Source organism: Corvus brachyrhynchos, unplaced genomic scaffold (assembly GCF_000691975.1).
Source record: "Corvus brachyrhynchos isolate BGI_N302 unplaced genomic scaffold, ASM69197v1 scaffold17, whole genome shotgun sequence".
NCBI lineage: Eukaryota > Metazoa > Chordata > Aves > Passeriformes > Corvidae > Corvus > Corvus brachyrhynchos.
The window spans coordinates 5,942,526-5,955,653 of record NW_008240046.1 but is presented as its reverse complement, the minus strand read 5'-3'; the positions used below and the strand labels follow the sequence as shown (position 1 = coordinate 5,955,653).

Below are 13,128 nucleotides of genomic sequence, written 5' to 3'. Positions count from 1 at the left end.
TTCCAACCTCCCCCGAACCCCCAGGCCACCGGTGCCACGTGCCCCCCGAGCTCGCTCCGGAGCGCCCCCTGCAGCCGCAGGGAAACCATTGCACCTGCCCTGCTCACTGGGAGCTGCCAGCGCCCCTGCCGGCTGCGAGCAGAACTGCACCAAAGGGGAAAGGGCCTGACAGCCGAGAAGGCTGGGACTGGGTTTGTGATTGTTTCCTGTTACTGCCGTAGTTATTGTTGTTTGTTTGACTGGTTATACACATTATAGATATATAATAGTAAATTATAAGTTATTCCTATTTCCCACATCTTTGCCCAAAAGCCCCCTTGATTTCAAAATTATAATAACTCGGAGGGAAGGGGGTTGCATCTGCCATTCCAAGGAAGGCTTCTGCCTTCCTTAGCAGACACCTGTCTTTCAAACCAAGACACAAAACAAATTGTCCATTCACTGTATAACCTTCTTTCCCTTCTAGACCAGACCTAAACTTCTGCCAGGTTATAATAAATCAGACAACACTAGTACACAACATGTTGCAGCTCTTTTTTTTCAGTAGTGTTTGTTAGACTAGAGTAGAATAGAACAGAATAAAATATTTCAGTTGGAAGAGATTATCTGGTCTGCCTGACCACTTCAGGTCTGACCAAAAGTTCAAGCATGTTATTAAGGGCATTGTCCAAATGCCTCCTTAACACTGACAGACTTGGGGCATTGACCTCACCTCTAAGAAGTCTGTTGCAGTGTATGACCATCCTTTCAGTAAAGAAATGCCTTCTAAGGTCCCGTCTGATATTGTAAGGATCTGATCATACAGAAAATGTTGAGTTTTAGGTGACTCATATAGTCATTGTTTCCAGACTATTAGTATCTATTCTGTCTCAGGCTCAGTATGTCACTGCCTTCAATTGTTGTAATAAAAATATTATTTTCATTATTAAATTTTTAAAAGTATGAAGTTAAAATTATGCTAGAATTCATGCTAAGCAAAGCAGAAACCAGGAAAACCCCCATTGGTTTATATAATTTTGATTTAGAACCTACTCTCCTACTCCCTGCAGTTTTCTGTGCTGAATGTTTGGACAGAATTTACTGACAGACCAGGTATGATATACAGCGTTTTCAGGTGGGAAGGCAAATTTCAGAACATACTTGTAAGGTGAAAAGTACCCTGAGCGACAGAACTTCTTTGAGGATTATTTGAAATTAATCTGCTCTGGTTCTTTGGCAGTTGAGACCCTTATATGACAAAGGAAAAGCATAGATTATATAGAGTGCCCTTACCTTGCTCAAACAAACCCCAGTTTGAGCAAGCATGTTGACAGCTGACACAATGAATGAAATAAAACATGCTGGTAACAATGTCTAGTACACTGCTTTACCTGAAGTCCTTAATTTCTTTTATCATCCAAATGTCTGATAAGATTGGATCTATGACTGAAAAGAGCCTACAAAATCTTTTGAAAAACAGGTTGTTATTTGTGCACATACTGCACAGGCCTAGACACTTTTCTAATAGAGAAAGCAATTTAAAACAATGTTTGTCTGAGGTGAAACATGAAAGAAAGAAAGAAAGAAATGGCTCAAATGCTGACCATTTCAATGTGCTTCAGACAAAGCACTTTGTAACCTACCAGAGATTTCTGGCTCATTTTGTACAGCTGTGGGAATTCCATGAGTATCTCTGCAGACACATCTTTGTCCAAGACACCATAAATGATGGGTGGCACTGATGTAAAAAGGAGGTTGAAAAGAATCAAGATCCAGTAGTCAGTCATTGAAGTGCCTGAAAACCCGCAGAAAAACTGGTACCAAAACAGGAGGTTCACATAGGCCTGAAAAGCCAAAGATGACATGATGAAATTTTAGCCATTGACAAAGGCTTTAAAAACAAGAGAAAAGCCAGTAGGTCTTAGGTATGGTTAAAGTAATCTGTGGAAACATTTCAAAATCAGACACGACTTGCTTAAATAGTCATGCTGTCACCATATTAGTAATGCCTGTCACCCACTGTTTAACCAAATCAAACAATGGCTTTGAGTGGGAAATTTAGTCCAACAAATAGTCCATTTGCTCTGGTCTCTGCAGGCACGTGGGAAACTGAATTGTTTGACGCATGCTTTTTGAAACCATTCACAATAGGAAGATAAAAAAGAAAATAAAGCTACACTAAACCCTTCAGTGCTCAAAAATACATATACTCTGATTTCCCTGGAATGGGACAGCTACATACCACATTCTTGTAGAAATAGTAAAGCACCATGTTAGTAAGTCTGGTATAACACCAGTGACCATGGACAAGCAGCAGCTTCCTGAGGTGTCTAAACTGAGATATTGCAAAGTCACTTGCCATCACAGCCTGCAACACACACAAAGAAAAGGATATGCTATAACCAAACCATTAAAGACAAGCTTCCAATACCGCCAATCAAGCAACTTACCCACTGCTGGAAATTCTTACCTTATGATTTTTTATACATAATGCTTGCCAGGTTATCCTCACTCAGATATCCTCTTCCATACAAGACTTTACAACTAACACCCAGAGTTCAGTCCAACACAGCACAAGCAGGAATAGGGCTATCATCATTACTACCACACAAATGCACAGAAATCACTGACACTGACACTTAGGCTGCTCATTTCCCTGCAGGACATGAGTAATATGGAGCTAACTGACAGGCAGCAGACTATGTTGTTTGGAGCTTGAGCTGCAGCATTCAGCTTCTGATTGCTCCTGGAGGAATGCTGAGGCCTGAGTGTGAACTCAGGCTGCAAAGTCTTGCCCATGTAAGGGAATGGACTGTGGAGCTATGGGGTCTCCAGAGTACACTCTGAACTGATTTAAAATGGAACCTGACGTCATTTGCAGCTGTCTTTGGATACACTACCTGCATGCCTTCTTGGCCTGCTATTCCCACACCAGTGTCAGCCACCTGGATCATACTGACATCATTGGCACCATCACCTACAGAGGAAAGAGGAAAAATCAAAACTAGTTTTTCTGTCTATCACATTGCTATGGAGGTGGCAGGAAAAGACAAATATCAAACAGCAGAGAATTCAGAGAAATACATTTTTATGGCCAACATTGGAGCCTGTGGAAAACCCTAAGGAAAACAGGATTAATAAGTGGAAGGCCCAACCACACTGAGCATTGTTCTCCAAATAGATAATAGCTGTTCCTTCTGTCAGAATTTAGCTGGCATGCTGCACCAGAAAATATGGGTGCTTTAAATCACAGCCACTCATCTCCCCTCTACCTCCTTACTTTGGGGGCTTGTGATGGAAAGAAAAATGCTCTTACTTGCTGCTTTGCACGTTATATAACACAGTATGACTGATGTTGCTCTTATTGCTTTATATTGACGCAAGTTTATGGGCTAAATTTGCTACTTCAGAAGACAAACATCATCTTATGTCAGAGACAACTACAATTCAAAGGATTATCTTGCTCATACAATAAATTTTGTGACAGACTTTAACAAAATACACATGAGAAGAAACTGGCTTCTACTTCTTTTCAGAGAAAGGAGGATAACCATAGGACTCACCTACAGCTAACGTCATTGCCTTCAGCTTACTTCGCACCAGTTTGACCAGGACACTCTTCTGCAGTGGTGTGGCTTGGCAACAGACTACAGCCCGACATTTTTCTGTGAGTTCCAAGAAAATATTCTGTAGGCTGTCATGAAGGACATGTTCTAAATTCCTTCCATCAATAACCAGGCCTGCATTGAAACCTTGAGCTTGGGTGGAGGGACTTGCAGAGACATTTCCAAGTTTCTCACTGTTTATTTTTTTGACAGGAGCATTCTTCTGGATCTCCTCTAAAATTTTGCTCATTACCAAGGCACAGGCATCCTAATTAAAGACAAGAGAAAGACATCTTATGCAATACTGTTTGTATTCTGGCTTCCCTTTCAATTCATTAAATATTTATGGAAAAAACATCAAATGCTGTCCTTTTATTTTGACAGGCTCAGACATGAGGCTGAATACCCCTTTAAAATCACAAAGGATGAAGTCTGTTGTTAAAAAAAGTGTTTGTGATAAACTTTGCTTAAGCAGATTTGCTTGGGTATTGCATTAGGAAAAGGGAGAAAAACCTATGCAATCAGAAAACCTTCACAGACTAGTGGGAAAAGCAACCATTAAGCATTCTGTAATATAAATACAGCTTTGACAGAAAACCTTTGCTCTCTATGTTTCTTTTGTCTGGCATGCAAAGCCAAAAGTGCACTTCATATCACATTACAGGTGAGCTGTAATGAATTACGGAAGAACTGGCCTTGTGGAATGTTTTACCTTATCAGAATCAATATAAGATGCTCAAAAAATTCGTGGTATATATATATATATATATAAAATATATATATATATATAAAGCACAGGAAACATAGAAGAAAATACATCTTCTTAAATCTTCTCATCATTTTACTTTGAAATGCAACAGTATCAAATCCTAGTTTTTATTTCTAAGCCCAGTTAGAGGGAGGAAGAGCACAAAGGGGCAAAAGGGGCTTTGTTCTCATTGTCAAGCAAGACACTAATTTCCCAGCAGAATAAAAGGAAAAGTGTTGGCACAAATCAAACTCTAAGCTTTCCTCAAACACAACTGGACTAAAAATCCTTTCTTTTTTGACTTTATTTTCCCCACAGTTACTTCTTGCCACACTATCTTTTATGGCATATACAAATACAAGAAATGTATTATATGTTCTTAAGATACATGTATAATATGTTAAGATAATGCATAAGATAATGATAATGTATAATATGTTCTTAAGATACATCTAAGCAGAAGAAAAAATAAAAATGAAAGGTCTTAGAACAATCATCTAATCCTTTAGAGAGTCTCAGATTTCATGTCTGCTCTGAGAAGAGACATGTCATACATTGGCTTTACCAGTAACTTCTCCCTTAAGCAATCCAAAATTGATAAAAAACAATTGAAAAACAGCTGGTTTTAAGCATTCACATCAGGACACAGAGATCAAGTAGGATTAAACTTGCCATCCAAACCAGCATTTTTAATGACTTTTTATCACATGACTCAACTGGGTTGTGGGGAGAATAAAATTATTGAGAGGTTACTTTTTCAAATTGTGTGCAATCTACTTCAAGGAGACAATTCCTTGTATATTTATACAAGACAATGAGGGCTGAAGGAATATATTACAAAAAGCAACCTAAAGCTTAATTCAATAGAATTTGCATGACAATAATTCATACATTAATTACATGCTGTAACTCACAGCTGTTGGAAATCCCAGAATCATACAATTGCTTGGGTTGAAAAAGACTTTTAAGATCCTCCAGTCCAACCATAAACCTAACACTGCCAAGTCTGCCACCAAACCATGTTCCTCAGCAGCACATCTACATATCTTTTGAACACATCCAGGGATGGTGACTCAATCACTTCCCTGGGAAGCCTGTTCCAATAATTGACAACACTTTTGGTGAAGAAACTTTTCCTAATATCCAATCTAAACCTTCCCTGGCCCAACCTGAAGCCCTGTCAACTCCTTAACTTACACAGAGAGAAATTAAGAAGTCTGTTCAATTAAAATAATTAATCATAATGTAGGGACTGAATATAAAGAAACAGACTTTACTTACATAGAAAGGATTTCATATTTTACCCCCAAGGAAGGAAAATACAGAAATGTTCTTTGGCTTCCCAACCAAACAACATTTGCTTTTCTGTATTGTCCTGTGGAATAGCCTTACTGAATTTTTCAGCAAAGAAGAAAATCTACTTTTCTACTCACCCTACTCCGTGATTTAAGAGCGAAGATTTTGTCCTCCGGTTCCAGCAGTTTACAAGCATAGGCAATGTTGACAGCTGTCTCTCTCTTGTCACCTGTCAACATCCATATTTTTATTCCAGCTTTCCGTAATGCTTGTATTGTGTCTGGAACACCCTCCTGCAGGCGATCTTCAATGCCAGTGGCACCTTAATTTAGACAAGCAGAAGGATTAGTGCTGCTGTATTTCCAAAAACAAAATGCTCCAAGAGTGACAGGACGAGTTGGTTTTCTATCTGTACCCACATCCCAAAACAGACATGCCACCATGGCATGCTTGGAAAGCAGTCACCTTGGTAGTATGAAGCCATTTAACCTCCTGATTTTCACTTCCATTTAATGTTAGGGCCAAGCCATATTGCTTATTGCCACACCAGCCTGCAGGACAGCAGGTCTCCAAAGCAGCTTGACTTGTCTCTGTTGGCTTTAGTGGCAAAGGGTATCTGTATATCCTTAAAACAGCATCAGTTTGCAGCACTGCTCTGGCTTCTCTCCAGAAACTGAAGCCAGTAATCTCAGAATTCCTTTAGTACCAAGGTTTATGGCATTTGCACTAAGCAGATATGACACAAAATGAAGGAAGTAGCACCCTTCTACACAATTGGATCTGTCTCTCTTTAGCTTCTAGCATGAGCTGCCTTTACCACCATAGCTAGATCTTTGCACTTCGTTTTCCAAATGTTATTCGCTGGGCAGTTCTCTAAAGTGATTATCCCAGCCTGCCTGCAGTTTACCTTTCACACACCTACACCAAACATTTTTTGTTTCATTTCTGCACAGCTGAATTACCTTCAGAGGAATAGCTCCTTCAGAAGCATACCTAACTTCTTATCTCCACGTTATTGCAGGAGAACACAGCACAAGTACACTGGCTGTGCCATGAATGCAACAGTGATGGAAAACATGCCCAGAAATAGGGTATCTCTGAATATTTGCACAGGCAGGCCTCAGACTTGTTACTATAATTTCATGTGCTTGTGATAATGACATTTAAAAACTCTAGTGAAGACAGAAAAATACCCAATAATAACAATAAAAAAAAAACCAAACTAGCAGATTTTTACAAACAACAGAAGAGCACCATCTGTCTTCAGTGTGCTTTACAACTAGTACAAACTTAGCAGTGAGATTTATGAAAATTCAGGAATGACAATAAATCAATAAATTCTAAGTCTGTACAAAGCTATGTGTTATACATATTGAGATTAGCACAGCTCTCTGCAAGCAAATTCCAATTATGAACATCACAGGCAGTTTCCTGGGAGTTACAGTACCTTCTACCTACCAAGCAAAGTTAGTTCGGTCTCAAGCCTCATGGCAGATTCAAGCAGCAGGTCCTCCCTATTGTCAATGCTGGTTTCTGCTAAAAAACGATGATTTAACCACTCTGCATATTCTGCATCACTCATCACCTACACAGAGAGAGAAAACATACAGCATGTATCTATACTGGCTTTTCAACAGTGCACCAGAAGTGTCCTCACAGTTACTTCTGCTGAACATCCTGAACCCAGATCCACATCCACATCCTGAACCCAGAAGTGCAGCCCCTGGCAGTGCATTACTTACCCGCTCCAGGATGTCCATGAATTTAGTACAATGGTCAAAGTGTTAGATTACTTTGCCAGGCTACTCATTGGCACCCTGCAGGTTGCTGGGGCTGCTTGACAGATTTAGACAGAAGGCAGGCAGGGCAGTGGGCACAGTGCACTCTCCCTACTGCTCCTCACCTGCAGCACTGACACTGCTGTGGAACCACTGCACAGCTGGGTACAGCTCAATGGCTGTCCAGCTACACAGCTCTTTGCTCATATCAATCCCTATGGAATTTTACTTCTGAGCAGCTTTGAATTTAAAACAGAATCTCAAAACATCACTTCACTTGTGCATCCACAGCTCGTAACACTGCAAACTGTATGTGAAACCAAATAAAACAGGTGTGACTTAATTTGTTTTCTGTGTCTGGAATTCCACCCAGGGTAAGATTCACGCAAGGAGACCTGCTTATGACTCCTAAAGAAAAATCTGGCTATTTGACAATCCCTATTTTAGAATTAGGATGTTAAGATGCTTGGCATCCTAAACTGACAACAATGACAATCTAACAGATGTCAGGAATTGATCTGGGTTTTCTTACAAATTCCTCCTAAAAGAACATCAGGATAAACAAAATGTGGCAATAGAAGAATCTGTTTAGAAGACATAATGTTTGCTCCATTGGTGATGCCACTGAGGCTGGTCACAGACTGCAAATATGCTTCAAAATACGTATTAAAAGGAATACCTTCTTAGCAATACACAGAGTGCGCAGTCCTTTTCTGGCATAGTCATCCAAGTGCTGCTGAGTTCTCTCTTTAATCTTCTCTTCAATCTCAGAATTATTAGTATGTACTATCACACAAAAAGAAGAGAAAGCAAATCAAACATGCATGTTTAGGCTAAATTCAGTGGAAAATTTTGAAGGTCTATATAAATTCTTAAAATAGCAAAATCTTAAAACTTTTTATTGTTAAAGAATGACAAGGGCAAGCAAAGAATTACAAGCTCTTTCGATACCTTTAGATGCAGTTCTCAACAAATCCATCATGACTGAGTCTGCACCTTTCGTGTACACCACCACTTTGCTGGAGACTGGATGCCGAACCACCACTGACATCCTTTTCCGCAGTGAATCAAAAGGCAGGATATGCAAAAGCTGAAACGTTAAAGATCCCAGACCTGCAAAGTCCACAGTTACTTGATCTGGAGTCCTAGACTGTAAAACACATTTATAAGCCCTAGCAGCATGAACCAAGGCAGCTTCATCTGGACTCTCAGCTTCATAACATAGTTTTGGTAAGGGAGATAATTCAATAGAGGACACAGCACTGTTGGGTTCACCACCAGCAGCTACATTCACTAGATGTAGTTCTTGAGGCACTTGAGAATTTTCTGGGCTGTCAGTATTGCGAGGTTCAGAAACCCTTTGAGCAGCTCCATCCAAAGTAGGTGAAGCCAGTTTCATTCTGAAAATAGACAGTTTTCTCACAAAACTATTGGGGCTTTCAGATGATGACTCCTTTACACTTGGAAGTGGGGAAGAACTTAGTCTCCAGACTGAAAACCTCTGGAACATTTGCCTGATTTCCTCAAGTGATTTAATAGGCATCCTACCCAGCGAAGAGAGTCTCATCTGGAACAGAATAGTTAGAGAAAGTATTGATGTTAAATTGTTCCTATTTTATTATATTAAGGAAGGATACAAAGTAGGTATGTTTTGTAATGAAAGTAGTATTTTAGAATTTACCATGGGTTTGACTGCTTGCATTAAAGATGGCCAGCTTAAGTAAACATGTAATCATATAAGTACAGTAAACAGACTCTATAAGCTGTAAAAGTACTTCAGGTCTGAAAATGGGATGTGTTCCAAGTTTGATACATAACTCCATGCAATACTTCTTTTCAGAACTTTCAGTAATGAACAGAGTTAGTATGACATTGTAACTTTTAGAAGTTGTGGCAAATTGAACTAAACACTTTAATCCTTGTTCTGAATTAGCAAAATCCTTGTGAAGAATAAACCAATCCCCTCACACTAACTAGCTACAAGAACTGCTAAACATACAGTACCTGGTCAATAGTTTTTAGTGTTTTAAATTAAAAGACAGTTCCCCTGTGATCAAAGTTATAAAATAATTGGCTTCCTGTTACTCCAAACAGCTAGGGAGGTAACAGCTTAAAAAGTAAGGCATACAAGGCTGACATTCCTTTCTCACTGCTGGCGAGGAGCTAAGAATGAGTTACCAGGAAGCATGTTCTCTTTTGCCACTGAAAAGCAAAAAGTAGGGACAAACTCTGGTTCAGTTCTTCCACAGTTCCAGAAAGCTGCAATGTGTCTCCATTCAACATCATGGAAACAGAGACTAGGAACATCCTTTCATTGCCTCTTCCTATGGCAACACTGAAATCTGTTGCCTTGTGTTCTTTCCTGTCATTCCCTAATCATGAACTCAGAAACCTCATTCCTAGTGACCTGGAGGGTAGAAGTACCCTGCTGGCAAGTTATTCACAAATATTATTCTCAAAAAACCAAGACTTTCACCTGTATATTTTTCTCCATCACATTTAATGAATAGGTAACTATTGACTATGACCTCATCTGCCTCATCCACATATGGACCTCTAGGCTGCCTACTACACTTTCTGGGAATGCTTGGAAGCACACTAAAATACCAGGCTTATTTATACATAGGCGGTACTTCATACCCCACAGGATATGTTTTGTGAATGTCTCCAGCTATGGTTGTAGGTTTACTACCTAGACAGACACCAAAATCTAGTTCTGCACATGCCACCATTTTTTTTTCCAAAAAAAAGTCAACAAATGGAAATCACCAGGTAATGAGGGAAAGAAATCAAAGCTGAACTTGGGAATAATCCTGGAACACAGTCAAAACTGGCAAGAAATGGGGTTATGAAAATCCTACACTGAAAAAACCAAAGGATTTGAAAAAAAAGTAGTATTTTTTTAAAAAGTTAGTTGTGCACTGAAAACAGCTACTAAACCAGGGCAGCCTAGAAAATGCACTGTTAATTCATAGTGAGACAACTTTATGTCATACTGCAAAGCAATTTTTCTTCAGATTAATACACACGTAAGACTTTATCTTCCATACTTTTGCCGAATCCTATTTGAATAGTCAGGGAACATGCAAGAGCATTCTCAGTTTCAATATTCTGGGAATCTTCAGCGATTATTCTTATTTTTCAGCCAACAATAACCTATGTGTAAAGGTAACCTGAGTGTTAATGTATTCTTATAGGAAGTTATACCCATACCTAAAAAGCCCCCATAACTAGAATATGGAAAAAAATTACAACTGCAATTTGATCTCAAAATTTCTCTTGTAGAAGTTACAAATGGTCAGAGAAACAAAAATATTGAAGCCAATTTATCAGCATTATTTTATTCATTAACTCATTGCACTCCATGTTTTACAGTAATTCCCTTCTTTCTAATAGGACAAACCAGCAGAGGTGAAAAGGATAGTTTTTAAAATGTCAGTTAACTGTATTTTTCTTTCTGTAATTGAACCACAAGGAGATTGGTTATTTGCAAATATGGCCAAATAGCCAAAAGCAAGATCTTACCTTCTGACGTGGCTGATTGGGACCTGAAACTACAACGGTATTACAGATTGCCAGAGCAAGAAAGAAGTCAGTGATATACATTGTCTCCAAAGATAACTTGCTGCTAGCTTCTTCTGATTGATGACAGGAATGAAAAGAAATTTGACTGAACTTCTCCAGCAGCTGTGTGTCTGGTACAACATCTGTTTCCTATTATGAAATGAACAAAACTGTCCATCAGGTTATAAACTTAGTCTCTGGAGGTTAAATCATTTACAGATGACCGAAGTGTAGAAGCTCATACAACTTCCCTCCTGTGCTGAGTTGGTTATACCAGGAAACTGAGGAACACTCTGGAATCTTCACTGCCTTGTGTTAGTCCATTGAAAATGGCAAACTTCCTGCCCAAACAGGTGAACACCTAAAGGCTTAGTTCACAGACACTTCAACAGATATTTAGACACCTTCAGGTACAGAAGCAGAGTTTTTTCCTCTCATAACTTCAAATAAATATTGACCATCTAGATACTTCCTATTAAAACCAAAAGAAGATGCTAGAAACCTCTTAAAACAAAGAACAAACTGTTAGTAAGATGAAGTTGGTCATTTCATTTGAAGTGATCATGGATGCAGAGCAGCAAGAGCCGAAGTATACACTACATGAAACAACAGGCATCTCCAATGTCAATTGCAAATGGGATGCAACCAAGCCATCATGAGACCTCTGATTTTGGTGGAAGAGAGAAAGGATTTCTTAAAATGACAAGCAATCTGATCAAATGAGGGTAAAAAGAGATATCCTCATGAGTCACTTCAGAAATTTAGCATCAAATCCAACAGCTTCTACTCACAATGGGACTGCTGAAAGCCATGTGTCCTGAGTGGGGAATGCCACCTGCTTCATCTTGCCTTTTGACTGCAGAGTAACTACCAGACAACTGATTCAAAGACTTTCTGTTCAAAGGTTCACACACAGCTCTGCAGTTGTGCCCCTGACATTTTGATGTACAGGTTGAAGAGCCACACTGACATTCAGCTGAATCCTCATCATCTGAATCCATCTCTTGATAGGATTCCAACCTCTTTGCTAAGGAGAGAGAAACAAAATTATTGTTCCATGAGCAAAAAGAAACATGTCCAAAACACTGCCTAAAGTAAGGAATTTGTTATATAGTTAAGAATAATCCACCATTTATTAAACCTGTAACAAGCCACCACACTGTCCTCTTGTTTGAGCAGCATTCTACTGGACTGAATCCAGAAGAGGGAGCAAGAATGATCAGAGCTCTAGATAACATGAGTCACATGGATACAGTAATATAAGCTGGAGTTACACAGCCTCCAGAAGGGCACATTGATGGGAGTCAAATGCATGTTCAAGTGAAGGGAAATCGCATAGAGATAGGAAATAGCCTGTTTTCTGTGCATACTATGGCTATCAGAAGACACAATGGCCCCATATTATGGCAAGATGGACTCAGGCTAGGTATCAACAAAAACTTGTCAGAGACGATGTGACATATTAGAACGGAATGCCTGAGAAAGCAGTGAATTGGACTTTACTGGAGGTCCTGAAGAAATGAAACAAAAAATTTCATAAAGAATAATAGCAACAATTCTGCTTCTGGTGAGAAAAATGGGACCAGACTTCTTGATGTGTTTTCTAGCCTAGTTATGTTATGATGGATCAGAATTGTATGTCAGGGGATTAACAAATACAGCTGCTAGCAGGAACTCATTCAAACTGTGTTTATTGTTTTGGTATTGGACACCCTCTCACAAACAGATATACATTTTGTGAGTTTTTAATTGAAAAGCGGGTTTCAATAATAAAACTTTGTCTGGACATGTGTAACACCTCTGCACCACAGATATAAACGTAGTTCTGTTCCTACCCAAAAATCAGTGGTGTAAAGAACCTCTGTAGCAAATGGAAACACCCCTATGCTACCATGGTCTTGATTAAGAACATATTCAAGTGTTTGCACTGGAGTTCTGAGAGTGTTTGACCATATGCCAGAAGTTGAAATCTTAATCTGGAAAGAACTGGAACTATGTACACTATTCAGCTTTCAAGTTTTACTTCTCACTGTGAAAACGGCATTCCATGAGCATACCCTAGCACTTCAGTGCCTAAAATCCACAGACAGCATGGAAAAACTGTTCTGAGAGCTGTGCATTGCCTATTTATTTCATTAAAGTGTGAATACAAACACTG

General features: G+C 39.2%; 1 protein-coding gene across 1 annotated transcript in view; it reads right to left on the bottom strand.

Moving 5' to 3' along the window:
• ATP10D (ATPase phospholipid transporting 10D (putative)) overlaps positions 1 to 13,128 on the bottom strand; it is a 43,054-nt gene that overhangs the window by 10,279 nt on the left and 19,647 nt on the right. The window contains 10 exon segments of the mRNA XM_017744342.1: positions 1,623 to 1,823; positions 2,222 to 2,347; positions 2,880 to 2,956; positions 3,543 to 3,852; positions 5,766 to 5,950; positions 7,087 to 7,213; positions 8,086 to 8,192; positions 8,358 to 8,973; positions 10,932 to 11,120; positions 11,762 to 11,997. Coding sequence (XP_017599831.1) covers positions 1,623 to 1,823; positions 2,222 to 2,347; positions 2,880 to 2,956; positions 3,543 to 3,852; positions 5,766 to 5,950; positions 7,087 to 7,213; positions 8,086 to 8,192; positions 8,358 to 8,973; positions 10,932 to 11,120; positions 11,762 to 11,997 — 2,174 coding nt within the window.